The 20,208-nt window shown below is 42.0% G+C and overlaps 1 protein-coding gene across 7 annotated transcripts in view; it reads left to right on the plus strand.

The window, feature by feature from the left end:
• lrba (LPS-responsive vesicle trafficking, beach and anchor containing) overlaps window positions 1–20,208 on the plus strand; it is a 198,657-nt gene that overhangs the window by 85,604 nt on the left and 92,845 nt on the right. For all 7 annotated transcript variants that reach the window (XM_030050866.1, XM_030050903.1, XM_030050886.1 and 4 more), the window contains exons 34-36: window positions 1,036–1,100; window positions 3,070–3,178; window positions 12,288–12,454. In XM_030050866.1, the coding sequence (XP_029906726.1) occupies window positions 1,036–1,100; window positions 3,070–3,178; window positions 12,288–12,454 (341 nt within the window). The remainder of the gene's footprint in view (window positions 1–1,035; window positions 1,101–3,069; window positions 3,179–12,287; window positions 12,455–20,208) is intronic.

A 20,208-nucleotide genomic window follows, 5' to 3' on the forward strand; every position in this document is an offset into this window, starting at 1 on the left:
AGTTATGTCTACCACCACAGAACACTGCTGTTATATGCTTAATGTTTATTTAAAAAGAAAAAAAAAAAGAAAAAAAAAAAATTATTAGAATTTGGAAAGTGTAGTGTGTCCAAGCTGTGATGAATGATTTTTTTGAAAGGCTAGTTTGGTAGTTTTGGTCCTTTTAACCTGAGGTTTTTCATGCATTTTCCCTCCATTTCCCCTGAGAGGAAGAAGGGGAAAAAGCGCTGTGAAGTTCAGACAGGCCCCATGACCTTGTTGCTTTATTATTCTTTTGACGGGTTGTGTTGAAGGTGTTGAAATATTGAACACAACATGAGAGACGATGACCGCTGAGCTTTCCTTCTCTCTGTTGTCCCTCAGAGTTTAGCTTTTAAAGTCACACACGGTTGTGGTTGAATTGTTTAGACTGACACCTTGAACCATAACGCTGGTCAAAGAGAGGGGGAAATTTGTGTATTCACTTGTGATAAATGCACTCCTACCACAGCCCTTTCCCTCCACTCCTTGAGAAAGTTAGCTGAGTCTGTAGACTGGGCTGGCCAAAACAGTGGCTGGCTCTTTGGAGATTTTTTTTTCTGGTTTGCTTAATATTACTGAGTGGGCAGTGGCGGGAGAAATTGAAGAGAGGAACATAAGCCTCTGAATCACCTGGATGTGTAATAGCTCAACATGGCATCAGGTTGTGATTAGCACAAAATTCAAGAAGGATATTTTACAATACAGTGGTAAAACTATCTACTCAGTCTTCGAAGTTTGGATGTTTTTAGTCACTGATGGACTCCTTTATTATTGCAAGGCAGTTGATCCAGTTGCTTAGGGACAGTTACCTTGAAACATGATGTAGAATATGTTAACATTACTTAATGTTTTTGACAATGTTTAACCTTATGCATCCAAATGAAGCCCATCTGTTTCCCTGCTTAAAATTCCACCTGTGCCAGAATTTTAACAGCACCATGTGTGAAATTCATTCACTGTAACTTGGCTAACTTGTTTCAGAACCTCACTGACATTGTATGTGTTTGTTTCTAGGAATGGCAGAACTCGATCCAGAAGAATGCAGGACTGGCCTTTATTGAGCTGGTCAATGAGGGCAGGTATGTACCTCTGACCTGCTGATTTCAGAGTGTTGACCTCTCTAGCTCCTAGCAACAGCACCTCTTCATTATCTTTCTATCGGCTGCCTATCAGCCCCTTTCCAATTTGGCCATCCCTCTATCACACCACTGCCTCTCAGGGCCCCAAGGTCCCCCAGGCTGTTGTGATGGGGCAACTGTTCACGATTCTAGAGAAAAAATCAATGGCTGAGGGAAAGAGGAGCTTGGGAGAAGTGAGGATGAAGGGCCCTTGAGTTCAAGGCTTCATTCAATATCTGCTCATCCCAGAGGGATTTGGGGAAAGACGGGCCAGGTGGAAGGTGACGGGGGATCTGATCTCTGGGTCCTCTGTGACACTTGGGAAATCGTCCCTCATTTCCCACTGTCCCTCTGTCAGTTTCTGCAGTTTTGGCTGAGCCTCTCTCTGCCTGTCATCATGCCTCTCACCTACCTCTGTCTTTTGCTATTTGTCTTTTTTCCTTGCTCTTTCAATTACCCCCTGCCCCCCACCCCCTCATATGAGCTTTCCCATCCCTTCCTAACAGCGCTGTTTTATTCCCACATCAATTCCTCCCAGTCTCATCAGTTTCACATTCTCATGTAGAGGGCCACACATTTCAATATCGATCCTCAGGCTTTGGAATTGTCACAACCTAATCCACACTAATGCAAATGAGACCAACAATGCAGTCTTTGGACTACTTTGTGGAGGACAGGATTTGTAATCCACTCTAAGGACACTGCACACTTGGAAGCATAACTCAAATTGGGATCACTACTCAGTGTGGCGATTTGTGGTGGGGCCTGTAACTCTACCCCAATAACTCATTGCTTAGAGGATGTGTGTGTTTGTGTATGCATACAAGTTCATAGCAGCCCTGGCTCATTTACTCTAATCATTATCAAAATTCTCTACCATAGTGTGAAGGCATTATTTTCTTAATTGATTTGTCCATGCATTAAATTTGTTCTTTAAATTGAATTTTAATTTCTGGCATTGTGATACCATGGCATTATCAGCCACGTATCACATGTTAAATTGAATGAGCAAATGTGTGTGCGTGCATGTTTGTTTGTGTGTCTGTGTGTGTAAGTGCATTGGTACTTGCACATGTACTGTATGTCTATATGTCTGTATGTCTGTATGTACAGTATGTGAGCGCAGCGCATCATAAAGACAGGCAGTGGTTGGGTTATTGATGTTGGGGCCTGGACAGGGCCAGAGAGGCTACAGAGGCCCCAGCACCTCCGCTCCCCTGCTGCCCTGTGCTGAAACAGCAGGCTTGGGTTACAAACCCCTCCCCCCACACCCCCCTTTCAAACACCCCACCCCGCCTTATCCCTGCCTGGGCTCCCCAGCCTGTCCTCTCTGGCCCCTGGCCTGTTATTGTTCCACTTTGCACAGGCCTGACCTCTTGGGCTGGAGAGTGGTTTCTTTGACCTACACACACACACACACACACACACACACACACACACACACAGACCCTCACGCACATGCATGTTTCATTAACACTGATAAGAAGGGGGAGGGGGGTAGGCTACATATGTAGCAACATGGACAGAGATCCTCCCTCTTGTCAGATGCATATCATTAACAAATCAATTAGCACCTGCCGCCAAGCTAAAGGGTGTCTCTGGTCAGGTCTTGTCCCTAAATTAGATTTCCTGGTTATTTTGCATGGTTCTTTTTCACTGTTTTATGGATATTACATGGCTGTTCTTCCACTAGGTTACCAGATCTCATGGTGTTAAACAGATGTTTTAAATATTCTGAAGACTTGATGATATTCCCTGAGCATCTATCCAAGAAGTTTTCCAGCCATTCACTGAATTAAATGTACATCACATTAAAGGGGCATGATCCTGTAAATGACATCCAAGTGCTCTGCTTAAAAGTTTGAATAATAAAGATAACCTAACGCAGCATTATTTCAGTGGGCTGATGTCTGTTTTCTTTTCCGCTTAGACTGCTGAGTCACACCATGAAAGACCACTTGGTGCGTGTGGCTAACGAAGCTGAGTTCATCCTCAGCCGACAGAGGGCTGAAGACATCCATAAACATGCAGAGTTTGAGGTGAGATGCAACCCGTGCACAGACACACAGAGTACCTCTTGACATGATGTCTTATAATTTAAGTAATGAAAAATAGCAATACATAAAGAAAATAATATTGAAGCACAATGAAAATAGAATTATTTTGGTGTGAAAGTGCAGCATACTGTGTTAAATGGCACAAACAATATACAGCATGAAAGTAAGATAATAACACAAAGCCAGTGAAGGATAACAGTACAGTCTCTTTCATTACTCCTCTATCTTGGTAAAGAAATGCTTGAAACCAAAAATGTATTATTTGTATTTCCTGCTTCTGTGTTTTTTGTTTTTTTGTTTTTTTTCATGAGATCTCCAGGAACTTTAGGCTTGCTCTGCTGGGACAATAAAGTCCATTTATAGCCTCAGGCCTGTCACATTAAGCCTGCTTTGATAGAAATGGTTGATAGCTTGATATTCTTGTGTTGTGTCAGGCTATATTTAATGAAAACAAAAGAGGGGTAGCACTCAGTGAGAGCATGGAGGAGCTGATCCACTGGCTAGCTCTAACATGTCCATCAAGTTTCTAGATCTGTCACTGCAAACCCTGAGGATAAATGTTTACTTTTCAAACATAGCCTGTGCTGCCTAGTAATAATGACACATACACACACACACACACACACACACACACACACACACAGACTCACACACACACTGGAGTAGTTTGAGGCTGGAGATCATGCTTGGCACACATCACTAACCAAACATTGTGTAGTGTTAATTTATCCCTGTGCCTCGCGGTCTAACTGCAGGCTTGTCCCCCAACATACCTTCCCCCCCTCCCCTTCCTACCAGCTCTCAACACAAACGTTGCCATTCACGTGCAGCTGCAGGGCCAACTCTGTCCTGACCCATGGGCACCCCTTATTGCCCCTTTCCCACTGTTTCTCAACTGCAGCCCCTTCGCTTTCTAGATCTCACCAAAATCATTTCCTGTCCTGTTGAGACCCTGTCCATTATACTCCCGCTGGGGGTGTATTTTGTCAGTGACAGGAATATGGCATCCTCCCCTCTCTCCATCCCTCGCTCCCTCATTTCTCAGGAACCTGCCAGCACTAAAAGCTGCAGACAGACCTGAGAGGTGCTTGCCTGAAGGGCTGACTGTATGTAAACCCACTGCCTCCACCCCCAAGCCTCAGCCCTCAACCCCCGCTTTGCAGTAAAATGTGATGCTTTCTTAAAGGTTCAAGGAAGGGTCTCTCTTACCGCCAGGCAAAGGAAAAGCCCTCATGAGTGTTGAAAGTCAATCGGAGAGGTGGGGGCAAAACTCTTGCATGTCAAAGTTTTGTCTTGGGTTGCCACATTTTGCTGTCTCCCACTTTCTCGGGTAGCCCGCTTTGCTGTCTGATTGGCAACCCAGTCTCTTGACCCTTTTCTGCTCACCCTGTTCCAAGTGTCAGTCATTTGCAGAGGAAGTGTGGTCGGACGTAGTCATTATAAACAGACTGGTGGACTGTGATCTAGATGCAATATGTGTGATGTGTCAGATTTGATGTGGTAGTGAGCACCCACTTTATAACAGTTTGTGCTTGTGTGTATGAAAACATGTATACATGTGTGCCATGTGGAGGCAGCTGTGCTAACCTGAGACTGGAAGGAGGAGTAAAGATGGCTAAGGGCATGTTGCCTGGCTAACACAGGCAAACTTGGCAGCCGCTATGCACATGACAATCCCAAATAATCCTGCTCTGCCTTGGCCTCCTTTGGCCCCAGGCCATGTGCTCTGCCTGTTACTGTGTCCTTGTTGCTTCCCATTTTCTCAGACCCTGTGTTCGACCCTGCTTTCTAATCTGGCCTAGTCTGGTTCAATAGAGACACTTAACTGTCCCCAGCTCTCCAAATGAACTTAATCCACCTTTGTTGTATTGATCTTTTTGTTCATATCCATGTTGCTGGCCTCTGTAACATCATATTTCATTTAGCTTTGTCCACTGTACAAGTTTTGCAGGCAACAGTACTTTTTTCCCTTAATATGTGCCCAATAAGAAAAGGTCTAGATAATAAGAATAAAGCATAAGAATAAGCCACTGATAGAATTCAGATCCTGTTCTTACATAAGCTGCAGCAAGCTTATGGTTATTTGTCTGATTAGTGGCATGGAAACATATGTTTGGTAATATGGTGCAGATGACAGGCAACCAAGGACAAGGCTTTCACTGCTTTATTATTTAATAGTTAGCTGCGTTGTTCTTCCAGTTCCCAATATATACTGCTTTATAGAGACATGTATACAGGCTGGATTGTACTTTATCTGTATCTCAAGACATTGTTTGCCTTCCTTCAGAGTGGCCCATTTGTTTTCATGCTGTATCTAATATGTATTGGGTTTGTTATGTTTGAAACTGGAACAGCAGTATCAGCTGCATGAATGGATATTGAATTGCTCATTTTCATGCAGACAGCCTCTGTGTATTCTCTTTGAATCTACAGTGCCCACAATATACAATTAATGGAAAGCTATAGCTTTTTGTGTTTCTGAAACTGATTCTACCTCTGCCTTTCCAATCTTCCAATCATCCTTAATCAGATACCCACTATAGCTTGGCCCAAACTATGTTTCACAATTGAATTCCCCACTTAAATGCAGTTGCTCCTCTGTGACCTCTGAAAAGAAGTGAACCCCTGATAAGTCTTGCTCTGATATTGCTGTATTGATTTTTGCCTCTATACAGGCTCTGCTTGAGCCTACTCGAGCCACCGGTTTCATTTTGCACTGCCACAATAAAAATAACAGGCCAATGAAACATCCCCCCTGAGGGTGGAGGTGGAGGGTTTTGAAATAATTTTCAGCTCTGTTCCAGTTTTTTAAAGGCGCTGCTTACCTGAATTGTGTTGTGGTGACACTTTCAGTTTGGTCATGTCTTTTTTTTTTTTTTTTTTTTTTTGGTGTTCATGTAGAAGTTGACCTCTGTAATTACTCATGTTGGTTGTCACCACATTATCCTGGAAATAAGCAGCTTTTAATGTAAATGCCACGTCACCCTGCTCTTTGTGTCCCACTATGAGCTGCATCCACCCTCACATGTACTGCATGTAAGCACTTTTGTTTTTAGTTTGACTGCAGCACCTAATGCCAACAGAGGCATCAGAAAAGAGAATAATTCAATACATAAAAACAAATTTATGTTTTCTCCCTGTCAACGTTCATATCCTTGAGAGGGCAGTGATAGAGGAGCCTTGTGATTTAGATACCCGTTTGCCTGAGAGACATAACATATGCTCTCTCTTTCTCTCTCTTTCTCTCTCTCGTTCTCTCTGTCTCACTGGCTTTCTCTCTGGGACAGAATTGAGTTATCTTTGGCCCTGGGAGTAAGTTATTACAGCGGGCGTGGGGTGAAACAGAGATGAAGATAACTAGGGGGAAATCCAATTACCTTTTAGGGTTCTCTATCTAATAGGATCCTTAATGTGCAGGAGATCTGCAGATCGGATGCTGCTCCCCAGCACAGCAAATGATAGACTCTGATATCTAACAGAGGAACAGGAGAGAAGGAAGCCAAGAGATAGAAAGAAGGAGAGAAAAATCGAACTCCCTCTTTTTATAGGGCTGTTCATTAGGGATGAAATGTGGTGGGCTCAGGGGCACAAGGGCAGATAAGGGGGTCCAGATAGGGAACAGTGAGCAAGACCCAAGTCATTTCTATTCTTTCTTACCCTTCTGCTCTGTTTTTTCTCTCTTTTTATTCACCTCTTTGATTCATCCTCTGCTGTTATATGGAGTAATTGAATTGACTGTCTGAGAGATTCTATGAAAGCCAGACGATAGCAGCTAATTAGTGTTTGCCGTCATTGTCCTCCCTCCGCTGAGCTTGTAAAGCGATCTGCTCCTTCTCCCTCGAGTTAATGACATTAACATTGAGCTGATGCTCATTATGTTCTATCATAATAGTGCTGGTACTGAACAGCTCTCTGGAAACCTGTGCATCACAGAGCAGAGAGCTTGGGCAAAGAATGACCAATGCTACCTCTATTCTGCAAACACATGCAGCAGGCAGATCGGTTCATGATTTAAGTTAGTGAAGAAATTCTTTTGTTTGATGAAACCTGTTTTAAGAAAAATGATTCTTTCATTTATGAAAAACAACCTGCTGAACAAAGGTTACTCAAAGACAGCAATGCACCCAACCCCCAAATGCTATTTACAGCACACCAGTCCCAGCACTTGGACTGATAGCTGCCACCAACTGTAGCAAGCTGTCATGTAGCCATCATAGCTGTGATATATGTCAACATAGTTGGACACACAGGCATCTCAGCATGGTCAAATCTGCTGTCCAGAAAATGAAAGCGAACAGACGGATTCAGAAAGGGGGAACTGGGCTACAGGAGATGGTGGGGGAACAGTAGTCTCAGTCCCAGTGTCTTGTCAGCGTAATGAAGTCCCTAGGTACCTCCTCTGCAGCTCCCATCATTATGTGCGACCAGCTGACCCCAAAATATGACTTTATTCCACTTCCCTTTGTTTCACTTTGACACAGACTCTCTGCAGTACTACACTGGAACCTCTTTGTTGTGTTTTGTTTTTCACAGAGAAAATGTTCTATTGTTGAGACGTTCAAAGTGAGCTCATGATTCTGAATCAAAAGTATGTTCCAATGAAGTGATTTTCTTGCGTAAATTTTGGTCTGTTGAATATGGCTGAACCATGTCAGTGTGTTATGTTATTAAAGTGGCGTGTGATAAACTAATTTTAATGAAGAGAACATTTTTTTTTTGTTGCTGTTGATTTGTTTTGCGCATTCACCCTGAGTTTAGTGTCCCTGTATTCCTGATTTCATGCATCAGCCACAGCCAAAGGGCTTGTATTTTTCATCTGGTCATGTCCTTCCTTCATTTGACTATTTTTCACCTCCAGATGACAGTTTTAACACACATGATTTTTCACATGGCATGACCTTGAAGCGAAACCAGAGTCATAGTGTAAGATGGCAACAACAGACTGATGGTGGTGAGGGAAGGATGCGCTTTTGCAGAGACGGGGAGATTTCTTGGTGGAAGAGATGAAGAGGCTGCCAACCAAGCATGGTGACCAGTCCATTAAAGAGCAGCCACAGACAGTCGGAGAAAAGAAGGAGGGGGAGAAGGAGGAGAAGAGATACTTTGATAAGTGTTGCGCCTGCGTTAACCTTGATGGCCGCTAGCAAGGGGCCAATGCCAGCAGCAAGGATCTGTTTCAGCTGGATTAGATTATTTTTTCCTCTTGCGCTCTGGGAGAAGAGGGAAAAAATCAATACTTGGGAGCGCAGCATGACAGGGGCATCATTTCAGAATTGAAGTGGCTGTCAGGCATTGTCATTTGGTGACTTTTGTTCGCCATTGTACTTTTAAGCCCTCATTTTTCTCCCCCTCCTCTTCCTTTCACTCGTTTCTTCCCAACCCTATTGTCTGAATTCCCCCGGTGGCATTTTATGTTGCAATTTGAAAACTCGAGGGCAAGAGATCAAGTGCAAGAGAATCTCTTTGAAACCAATTGGTTGACTGGTTCAGCATCTCCTTTTGTTTAGCGACCCCCATTCTCCTTTCTCATTTCATCCTCTTGTCTCCCCAGACCTCCATTGTGTTCCACGAGGAATTCCTTATTTGTAGTGTATTTGCATTCTTTGATACCAGACAAGGACAAGCCTGATGTCTCGCCTTCCTCTGGACAGTTCTCTCTACCCGTTTGTAAATGAAACCCTCTGGGAGTGCTTGTCGACGGATGTGAGAAATTGGAGATGCGCAGAGAGCGATGGCCCAACCTTGGCGAGTGTGTAGCCCTGATGTGCCACCAGTGTCAAGAGATTGCAAATCAAGTGCTTTAATAACATCTCTGCTGCTTTTGTTTCTGCCTCCTGTTCTCCAATAGAACCTTGAGACCCTTGTTTTGTCAGTCGGCGTGTTGAAGGCTCACTGTGGTATGGCAACACTACCAGGCCTTGCTCTGTCACTCTAATTGATAAACATAGGGCTGATATGTTATAATGAGCCACCATTCTCTGGCCTATTATACTGGTTAACCCTCTCAACCCACAGAGGGAGAGGCAGAGGGGAGCCAAGGCATCATCTGACAACAACTACAGCATTTAGATGGGGCTGACATTGTTACCACACCACTACTGTGAAACAGTTTCTTTCCCTCGTACATTATTTGTAAAATCCGCAAAGCAACAACATGAACAAGCAGCTGTGATTACCATAAGAGTCAGTCGTAGCTACAAAAAACTGGTGGGTGTAGTTTGTTGTTCTTTGAAATGAGCTTGTGTAAGGTTATTAATATGCGTTTGAATGCCACGTATGTGTCTGTCACCATTTTGTATCGTCATGTGATTTTTAGCGATGATTTGTGCTCTTTCCATTCCTCGGTTTCTCTCAAGTAACTTTTCCAGCAGCCGCCTGTTTCTTCCCCAAACTTTACACACATCCATAGTTATTTATTTGAACCGTGGATGAATTGTGGGAGACACGACTCAATGTAATTGACTCGATTAATGCCAGCCATTATCATTCCGTCTTCACCAAGCTGTCTCCTGCGGCAGAGCAGGCACCCATGCTGGCCGACCCTGTCAGCCAGGCCATGTAATGGAAGGTGCTGCCCATGATTACAGTGTCGCAAGTCATAAAGGTCTCACTGCCAGCGAGTTGTACCCTGGTGGTAGTCTTGGTAAGAAACTAACACAAGGAGACCCTGTTGTTCCTTTGCCTCAGCTGCACCTCTTTAACCTGTTTAAAAAAAAAAAAAAAAAAAAAAAAAAAAAGAAACATTTGTTCCTGGACTTGTTTTTAATGAAAATTTCACTATCAAATACATACCTTGACTTTTCAATGTATCTAAAGGAGGCATTCTTTTAAACTGCTAGTCAGAACAGATACTTTATTTTTTCCCCTGAACGTCTTGTTGAAAAACCCTGAAGGGATGGTGTCAAAAATACTCTTTTGTTCACTTCACTGCCCTTGATTCTCTCAGTGAGCCTGAATGGTTGTGAATGCAGAATGGTGCAAAGGAGGAAGATTTAGTTATTTAGCGTAAGCTGTCTCAGCACAAGCCCTTCATAATAGTATATTCTCTGACTTCACATCCACGGAATGACCCTCAGAATTAACAGTGACTTGTCTTTTCCCCTTTTTAAGCAAGCTAAACGTTTGGTTTTAATGGCACTACTTATGTGTTCAGCTGTTTTTTTTTTTTTTTTCTCGGTTGTTATTTTAGGGGTGAGACTGTGAATTTGGCCTTTTCTCCTGTAGTCAACTTTGGCTTGGGATATGAGAAAAGCCCATTACAGCATGGAGGGTTTGGGTGTTTGGGCAGGCTCGACCCAGAGGTGATGAAGTGTTTGTTTATGGTTATGAGTCTGAACCCAGCACTTCTGATTAGTACTGCAGACTTTACATGTCTCAGACAGGAGCAGATGGAAATGGACTCTTTATAGACGGACTACCTACCTGTTTGGAGAACAGAACTGTTTATTAATGGGAAATGGGTCATTTACATAACCATAAATAAAAATTCAGATTTATTTTTTTCTTTTGGTGAAGCATTACTCTGTTGTCTTTGACTGAGTTTTTTCTTTCACATGTTATTTTCTGTTGGCGGTATAAATTTTTGCTCGACCAAGACCTTAGGGCTGAAATGTTGCATTGCATTAAAGAAACTATTAAGAAAGCAGCTCCAACCGAGTGTGCAAATAATCCTTTTTTGAACTACCTTTCAAGACTCTCTTATCCAGCACCTGGGGTAAATATAGGTTGGATAGGCACACCTCCAACACCCATTATATAAAGTATATTATGCATTATCTTGATATTGCATTTGGCTGGAAATGTAAAATTTGAACAACCTTTGTGTTAGTCCCTTCCTTTTGGTCTGCCATTCTTTTATCCTCCATTCTTGTTTGCCTCCACTTCCACTGATCAGGATTAATGGACAGACAACGTGCGCATGCATGCACACACGTGTGCGCGCACACAAACACACACATGCACACAGCTGTGGGTTAACATTTGAAACATTTAGCCACAGATCCCTTTCCCATACCCCCCTTTATTTCCCTGTTTCCCGGGTCATCATGCTGGAAGGTCAAGGCCCACTCTAATACCATACAAAGAGACATAGATTGATAATTAAGGCCCAGTAGCCTGTAGAAAAGCCCTTCTAATGTGATTTATACCTATAGATTTTCTGTCAGATATGAAATGTTGTCGTTCAAATTGAAGAGGAGGATCCATTATAAAGCGCTTTACTGGCTTTACTGGTAACTTTGTGAAAGCAGGTTGCATTTGTTCAGCCATGCATCTGGATTGATAGTTACTGTATGACCAATGGGTTAGCTTAAGGTTAATTTGATAAGGGCAGTAATATACAACTGATGCAGCATTAACAATTGAATCATGACTTGTCATTATTGATACTGCAGCCTTCTAGGTTTGACAGTTGCCCTTACAGCATCCAGAAGGAAACATAAATGCACCATAGCATGCATAATTATTTATGTTGCTGGCTGTTCCATAAATGGCACTTTGTTCATCCCTTTTCCTCCATCTGTTTTTCTTATGTTCATCTACATACAGAAAAACAGCTTTGAAAAAAACCTCTCTGAACCGAGCATCACGAGTCTGCAATTTAAATTAGTTTTGAAACAGAGATGGAAAATCAAAACACTGTTTCAAATTATGGCTGTTTTCAGAAGGTGTTTTAGCTTTACCATCTCAGCAGAGTTCAAAGGCTCATTCTGATAACAAATTCCGACAGAGAAAAATGTACTCCCTGTGCATTGTGGGTATTGTGTGATTTGGTGTGCCGGAGGACATTAGTAAATACGTGTCCACTGTTATTAATCACCATGACAGGAGGACAGAAATGACCCTATGCTTTTCATTTGGTTCTACTCAGGGTAGAATTTCTATATGTAAAAAAAATGTGTTATGTGTGTTATGTGTTATTGTACTGTCTTATAGTCTTACTTAGGCCACATGTCTTATTTCCACAATAGTAAAATGTATGCATGTACTGTGGTGCAGTCTCTTACACAGTTTTTTGTATATGTACAATGCTAACTCTCGTGATACCTCCAGTTGCAGCATATATAACGTGTTTTTACTTTCTCCTGCACAGTCTTACTGTGCTCAGTATGCAGCCGAGAAGCGAGATGAGGAGAAGATGTGTGACCACCTGATCCGAGCAGCCAAATACCGTGACCATGTGACAGCCACACAGCTCATCCAGAAGATAGTCAACATCCTGACTGACAAACATGGAGCCTGGGGAAACTCCTCCATCAGGTAAAACACAGTCAGGCTGTGTCCAAAAACTACAATAAAAGAATCAGCATGCTGAATTATGCTATATTTACTATGTGCTAACCATTTTGCACATACTGCATATTCAGATTAGAACATTCAAAGTTTTCATTTTAGAATGTAGTGACACTGATGAATTTGCATGCAAAAAACATTCATTATAATTGAAACAGCTTTAATTGAAACAGCTTTTAAAGGAATAGAATGAAGGCTTTTTTTTTTACACAGTAAAGTTAAAGTGTAAAATTAAGTTGAAGCCCTGTATAGATTTAATCACCAAGAGGATGCACCTGTTTTTGTAAATGATCCTGGCATTTCATTTTCTTAGCCTTGAAAAGCATTTAGACCATTCTAATGGTTTTAATCTCATAATATTATAATCTTTCTCATCCCCCCAATACTCATAAATTTGATTGAATTAGCTTTGCACTGGTGGAAATGTCAGCATTGGGATGTATGATCCATTGGCTTTGGAGAGAGATGAAAGCCATTTAAACAGCTCTGTGGCCATTAAGAACAGAGGAAACCTTATCCTCTGTGTTTGTTTCATCAAATAGGCAGCAGAATCCAGTGGAGCTATTCCCTAATGATGGCTGTTTGTGCAGGTAGTGTGTAATGGTGAGCCGGAGAGACGGCCGCTGGCTCACGCTTGTTAGGCTCAACCAGCTCTCCAGAGACTCGTCTGGCAAGGCTCAGTTTGCCATTGGATCAGGAGTCTATCTCTCTCTTTCTTTGTTTTCCTCTTTCTTTTTTCCCCCCCTCTTATTGTCTCTGGATTTTGTAGGTTTTTTGTTTTCTTTCCCCTCTCACTCCCACCTCTCTTTCTTCCACCTCTTTCTTTTTGTTAGTTTCCTCACATGTACTCACACAAGGCTATGCTATTTGCTATGGAGATTGTGTTCTATGGCCCTGGCCAGACACTCCCCCATTACCGGCCCTTTATGCCGTTGTGCTATTGATGGTTTTCCTAATGGCTGACGATGGGCGCAGGGAGCCACTGGCACTGCGCCTCAGAGTGCAGAGCTCTTTTAATAAATCACAATCAGTCCCATGCCATTACATCAATATTTTTGGTCAATTACTGTGAAGGTCAGGTGGTGCAGCTTCGCACCAGAGCTTGTGGCATGTGGGCATAGGAGCAACATCTGGTGCTGCAAAGCTCAGGAAAAAATAAGCAAGAAAATGAGGAGATGGATATAGAAAATAAACCTAAAGGCGTACCTGCATACAGTACCTACAGGCGTCCTAACATAGGAGAGATTTTGTGCACTGGTGGTGCTACGTTCCTCTTTGTAAATAAGAAGGGGAGGGGATGAAGGGATACACACATACAAACACACACACACTTTTTCCATCTGTGAAAATGAAATCCAGGAACACAAAGACAATGCGTGGCTATGATTATGACCTTTTGTTGCTTTGGTGTAAAATCCAAGCCTGCCTGCTCACACTCCATAAAAACGTATTCCCCAAAGTTTCCATTCAATAAACGGTCCGAAAATGAAAATATTATTTTCTCACAAGCTGATGGGAATTGTTGTTTCCTCACGGCAGGCATCTAATACCTTCTGACACAGTGTGACCTGCCTGAATGCAATTTGTGTCTTAATATCCAGCTTACAGCGGCCCTGGCCTCTGGAGGAAAGAGGTGTTTGGTGATTTTCCCTTTTTTCTTTTCCCTTGCTTCGTCTTTTCTTCCTGGTTCTCTCTTTGTTTCTCTCTCACTCTCCAACAACACACACTTTCTTTTTCTCTCACTCCTCATCCTCAATTGTATTACTGAATGTCCAGGGAGCTTTCCCTCCACCAGACAAAGGAAGCATCCATCGTGTTTCTGCCCTTCTCTGTCATCTTGTGTCAGGGCATAGACAGATCCACAGGCAGACAGACAGACAGGCAGAGCTACTACCTGTTCATCCATACATTTCTGTCACAGTGCCTGGAGACTCAGGTGTACAGCATGCCAGCCTGCTGTATGGTCAGGAAAAAAAAAGCAGCCTGGGTAAATGAACAGCTACCAAGGTGGCTAAAAATAAAACAACTGACAGACGTCATTTTTTCTCCACATCCCCTCAGTTTTTTTTTTTTTTCCTTTTCTTTGAGCTTGTGTCCACTGAGCATCCGGACTGCCGTGGTGTTTATTTGGGTCAGGAATCATCTTTCATGTATATGACACCTAGGCAAGGTGGACGGCAGAAAGGGGAGATGAGGGCAGATGATGAAGAACGCCAACTCACAGTCTCTGGGGACGCACACTACTCTCCTCTTTTTCCCCTCTCATACCTTCTCTTTATTGCATTCTAATAGGCTGACTAATGTACCATGGAAATTCACTCTGGATGCAGGAAGTGGGGGAAGTAAAAGGAAGGTGGCTGCAGCTGAAAAAAAGATGTGGAGTGTGATATTGTAAGAGTGTGCACAGATTTTTTTTTTTCTTTTTCATGGGAGTTGTTGGCAATACTAAATCTACTAATCTGTTTGGGGTTGAACGGACTCATGATTTGAAATGTGCTGCTTGGTTTTGGAGATTTGGATATACTCCTTGACATTTTGTCTACTCTTGCCTCTTTGTAAGACTGTCATCAGCATAGTTTTTCCTGTTTATTCCAACATTCTCTTCCCACTCTCTACCTACAGCTAGTCTCCCAAATACACACACACACACACACACACACACACACACACACACCTCCACCACCAACTCTTCTCCCTCTGCTCCTCCTCCCTCATATAAGCAGCTCATTTTCTGCAGCACCACTGGTCTAATGGACACCCTTAGGCTAGAGGCTTCCCAGCCAAGGGACATCCATCTTTTGGCATGTCACGCTCCCGCCCGGCAAAAAATCTTTGTGATGCGCACTCCAATTTTTCTTCAGTAAATCAAATCTTCCTTCCTTCAGAAAGATGAATGCTTTAGGGTTGGGATGTTATAGAGAAAATCAATGCCGGCAAAATTGAAACAGTATGCCCCCGTATTGATCGGCCTTGTGAGATCGAAAAGGAACAGCTTTGTAACTGTTCGGCTGGACAGTTAGCTGACCTGTAATGGACAAACTATTGATATTAGCATTACTATTTTATCTTGTAGTATGTCATTTCACCACAGCACTATTGAAGGAAAGGACCCGGAGCTGAACATTCACAGTTAGTGCTAGAAAGGGTTTTTTTTTTCTTCTTATCCACTAATGGCACAGTATGTGGAATCAAATGCTGCGTAAAAAAGAAACTGTTGTTTTTTCTCTCCATCCTGATATTGCAGTGGTATGCCGTTCCTCTTTTCTTTTCTTTTTTTTTTGGTAAGTTTTTTATAGTAAAAAATTCTTTGGGTAAATTATGGACAAAGTGAGATATGTAAGGAAATACTGTGAGTGAGTACATCCAAAAAAAGATGCAGGTGCAGAGCTAAAATACAATACATCACATGAAAAATGTTAAAGTGCAACAAAATTGTTTGCACCATAGGACTGCAGTGTGCAGATTTTATGTTTTAAGATTTTTCAAAGCAAGAGATGCAAGTAATTTACCAAGAAAATATTACCCTTCACATGAAATCCCTGTTAAAAATTGAGCATTGTGTCTAATGCAAAAACTACTCAGGCAAGCAATGAGGTGCAGAGACTTAAGAGTTTTTTCATTACACTGTACCTTTTATTTTTTCCTCTTTTAGCCCACACAACCACAGCTACTGCTCAAACCACTGCAGCTTACTTTCCTGTAGTCATAACAGGCATCATTAATTTTGGTCTGCTTGTTAACCCAAGCTACTGGATTGAAGCTGTAGATTACCAACCCAGTGAATTAATTAAATGTTTTCTGGAGATACCATAGACTTATTCTAACTAGAATGAGCTACCATAATTTCTTGACATCACATGTCACAATATATCGTAAATATATGATTGCGTGTGGAGCATGCAGCAATCAGATTCAACCATCTCTATTTGTGTGCATGAATTCCAGACTTAAATCACAATTATGATACATAATACTGAACGTAATGCACGTGTAAACCCAAGGCCTGCACAGTGTCTCTGTGTTGCTTCATGTGTATCTTTTATGGACATACTGTACATTACAGCTGCGCTGATACTGTTTACGCAGAGCTGAAAAAGGAAACTGGGACTCCGGCATGTCAATGGAGATTATAACCATAGGAAACAAGAACATAACTGTTTAGAGTACCTGTGACTGTCGGAAATGCACGACACGAGAGGGACAGGAAGACACACACACAGAGAGAGAGAAGGACACAGAAACAGAAGAGAGATGTGGTGTTATACTAAGCCTTACTGCTGAGTGATTGCGCAGATTGGAGTGTTGAAAGGGTCAGAGTGTGTCTGTCTTGTTTGTTGAATGCAAACTCTGCAGCTGCAGTCTTATCTGACCATCAGGTTGCCTTTGTTGAATTTTGGAACTGAATAAACACTCTCCTTGAATGTCCAATCTTTCTTAATTCAGCTTTGAAGTATTGTATGCTTAAGATTTTCCTATGGGAATTATGATGGTATTCCTGTGGGAATCGTGAAATTTGTTAATGGACTTTTCTGTATTACAGTTGTTTCTTATTTTTGTGTTAAGCTCTGTGTCTGCATGAAAATATATCCTAACTGTAAAAGATTTAAACAAAGTGAAATCAGTCAAGGTGGTTTTCACAGTAAAGCTGCAGTTGACATTTTGCTGATACACTAGATAATCTGGAAGAAGGCCTTGCGTTTGCAGTGAAAGAGCAATTATATGGTCATTTTTTTTTTTCGTACAGTATTTAACTGGTCTGTCTTAAGTGGTAATGGTTTTTGGTTTGCTTATAAATACTTGTGGCCTAAAGCACAAATACGACCTGGCGCGCTGAGAAGAGGCAGCTGTGTAGATGTGCAGCTCCTGTCTCATCCAAAGAACAGACAGTTGTTTCCTTTAGTCCAGATCTGAATACTTCAAATCCAATTAGCCAGGGATTTGAGCTGTGGTCATCCATCTGCCTGGATATAGCCATAAACATCGTAGCATAAACATACAGCCTGAAGAAAGGCGAGCCTCCAGTTATGTTCATCTTTGTAAACAAGGCCCTTGGTATCATGCGGAGATCTCCCGCACCGAAGTGCTTAAACGAGTTTAAAGCAAAACCCTCCACCTCATTAATCATGCACAGTGACAAGTGTCTGGGACAGAGAAGTTGTGACATGGAAAGAGGGATGTTCAGTAAATCTCAGGGGAGCATGCTCGAGTTTGACAGACGCGCATTCCATCAGTTATATAAAATAACGTGCCTCTGCAAGGCCCTACCGTGCAGTCTGGTTTATGGATATGAATTAGAATATGGCCTTAATGATAACATTTACCTCTACTGTATATACAGTACAGTGGCTGGGGCCGTAAGGAAAAGTAACAAAGTGTCATGGTGGAACATATTAACGGCTGATGATGTCCATATGTTAGCATGGCTAAGTGTTACAACGTAGGCCGGGACTCAAAAAATTAAAGTAATTGGGTCATTGAAAATGTAAAGAATTTAGTAGAATTAGTGCTGTTCATCATGATAGTGGAATTTAGTTCTTGTAATCTCACATTCACATGAAATTTCGCATTGTATATTGATGAACTGATGCATGTGTATAATGGTAAGTTGCCATAATGTGTCGCCTAAAATGGAGATGAGATTTGATGAGGGGTTTTTCAGGGACGTCCACCTATCTGTCTCTCTTAGAGTCTCTTCTTTGTCTTTGCACCATCCTGTTCTCTCTCCGCTTTCCAGCAGCTCAGACATGTAATGGAATCCTTGTTATAAAGTGTGAAAGAAGGCCTCCGTCCCAGAAAGACCAATTACACCATCCTGCCTCACTGCTCACAGCTCCTAGCCTGGTGCGATTCTGTAGCAACTCTCAGATTTATGAGTTTCATATACCCTTAAGAAAGTATATGGCCTTGGTGGAGCAAGGTCACGATAAAAAGGTGCTGATCAATATCTGAATGAAAAGCCATTTGGGAAGTTTTTAGGGCTTTTTTTTTTCTTTCTCCCTGGATGCAATATCTGCAGAGTATCGATTGTCAGGGGCCAGTAGTTAGTCAAAGGCTATCTCCTTTGACTAACCCCTTTGCGGTGTGTCAGCCCCCCTCTTTCTCTTGATAGATTGGTATGCTTCCAGCCACTGTAATTACACCATGGGACCAGCAGGTCATTTATTTTGCTACTTTCACCCTTTGCCAAAAAATCCCCTTTATCTTTAGAATCCAGCACTTTCTTGTGCAACGAAAGCAGGAAAAGGGGCACATAAAATACTGCTATGCCATGCGTGTAGAGCAGAGGAGTGAGGATCATCCTTTACTCACAGACCTGCAGCTTTTATTCCAATTGTAGATTTACATTGCACCACATTCCCTCTTATCTTGGGTTCAAGTTCAGCACCAGCCTTAAAGAATAACGACAGAAGAGTTGTCTAAAAAAAAAAAAAAAAGAAAACTATATTGAAAATAGAGAATGATGCTCCTTTATGTGCCTTAATGCTCATGGGTTCTGTATAATGTTAACTATTAATATTAGTATTGGCAGTAGTAGTTTTATTGTTGTTGTTTTTGTATATTTTGGGCTACTTGCCGGATGAAGAGATAACTACATGTCCAGTATAGTTTGTCAGACCTTTATGTGATTGTCTCAGTCACCTTGGCAGTGGAAATGCTGCACTTGACATGATTACACGGCACACACACACACACACACACACACACACACGCACATATGTACACACACAGTCTCATTGTGCTATAAGTGCTGTATAATGGGCACAGCCGTATGATGGAGAGAGGGGAGGAGGGGCTCATGAATAGCAGACAGCCTTGCTAGATTGCCAGCCCTTCTGGTCCTGCATCACGCTAAAATCAGACACATAACAGACTAGCATACCAAGTGCTGGGGAGAGGGCACATGGCGGAGTTGCTTTTGTTTAATTTGATCATTAGCAAGCATCATAGCCTAACCTGAAGACTGGCTTAATGTTGAGTATTTTGTAAGCAGAACTTGACTTTCTGGTGATTTTCTTAAAAAAAAAAAAAAAAAAAAGTTTGAAATTATATGTTCCACGAGCTGTGCATTTTGAGGAGGAGTTTTCACCTGACGCCCCTCAAACGGTTGTGACATTTGAGATGAAAGGTTAAGGAGGGTCCCATGCTTGTGATATAAATGTGAACTTTAAGTCTGACAGAACCCTCCTCAGACTCCCAATCTCAGCCGACCTTGAGCTTCCTCCATTGTGTTTTCTTTTTGGGTGTGTTGTAAAGCTGGGAATGAGTTTAGATTTGTCATACCATTCAAGATCAGCTCTGAAAGCTAGAGGTCAGAAGATTATTACAATAGGCCAGTAATGGCAGAATTATGCAACTCCGGTCCAGTGGATGCCCTCATTACCTTCTGGTACTAGTGATAGATAGCCTTAAATGCATGTTGTCAAAATCACAGGAAAAATGTGACTCTTCATCAAAAATACAGATGGTACCACTGTAGTGTCAGAAGTCAATATATTCTATTTATTATATAGCTGATTCATAGATATCGTTTTCATTAGGCAGACTGAAGCATGACATTTGGCATTACATTATATTATGACTAAAATCAAGGAGAAATCTTGCAACATTATTCATTTGAATGAAAATATCTTTTTTCTCAGCATGACACCAATCATTTCTTTGGTCAATATTTACTGCCTTACTAAGCACAACACTTTTCCTTATACCTCCCATGAAAACTG

This window comes from Myripristis murdjan, chromosome 1 (assembly GCF_902150065.1).
Source record: "Myripristis murdjan chromosome 1, fMyrMur1.1, whole genome shotgun sequence".
Lineage (NCBI taxonomy): Eukaryota > Metazoa > Chordata > Actinopteri > Holocentriformes > Holocentridae > Myripristis > Myripristis murdjan.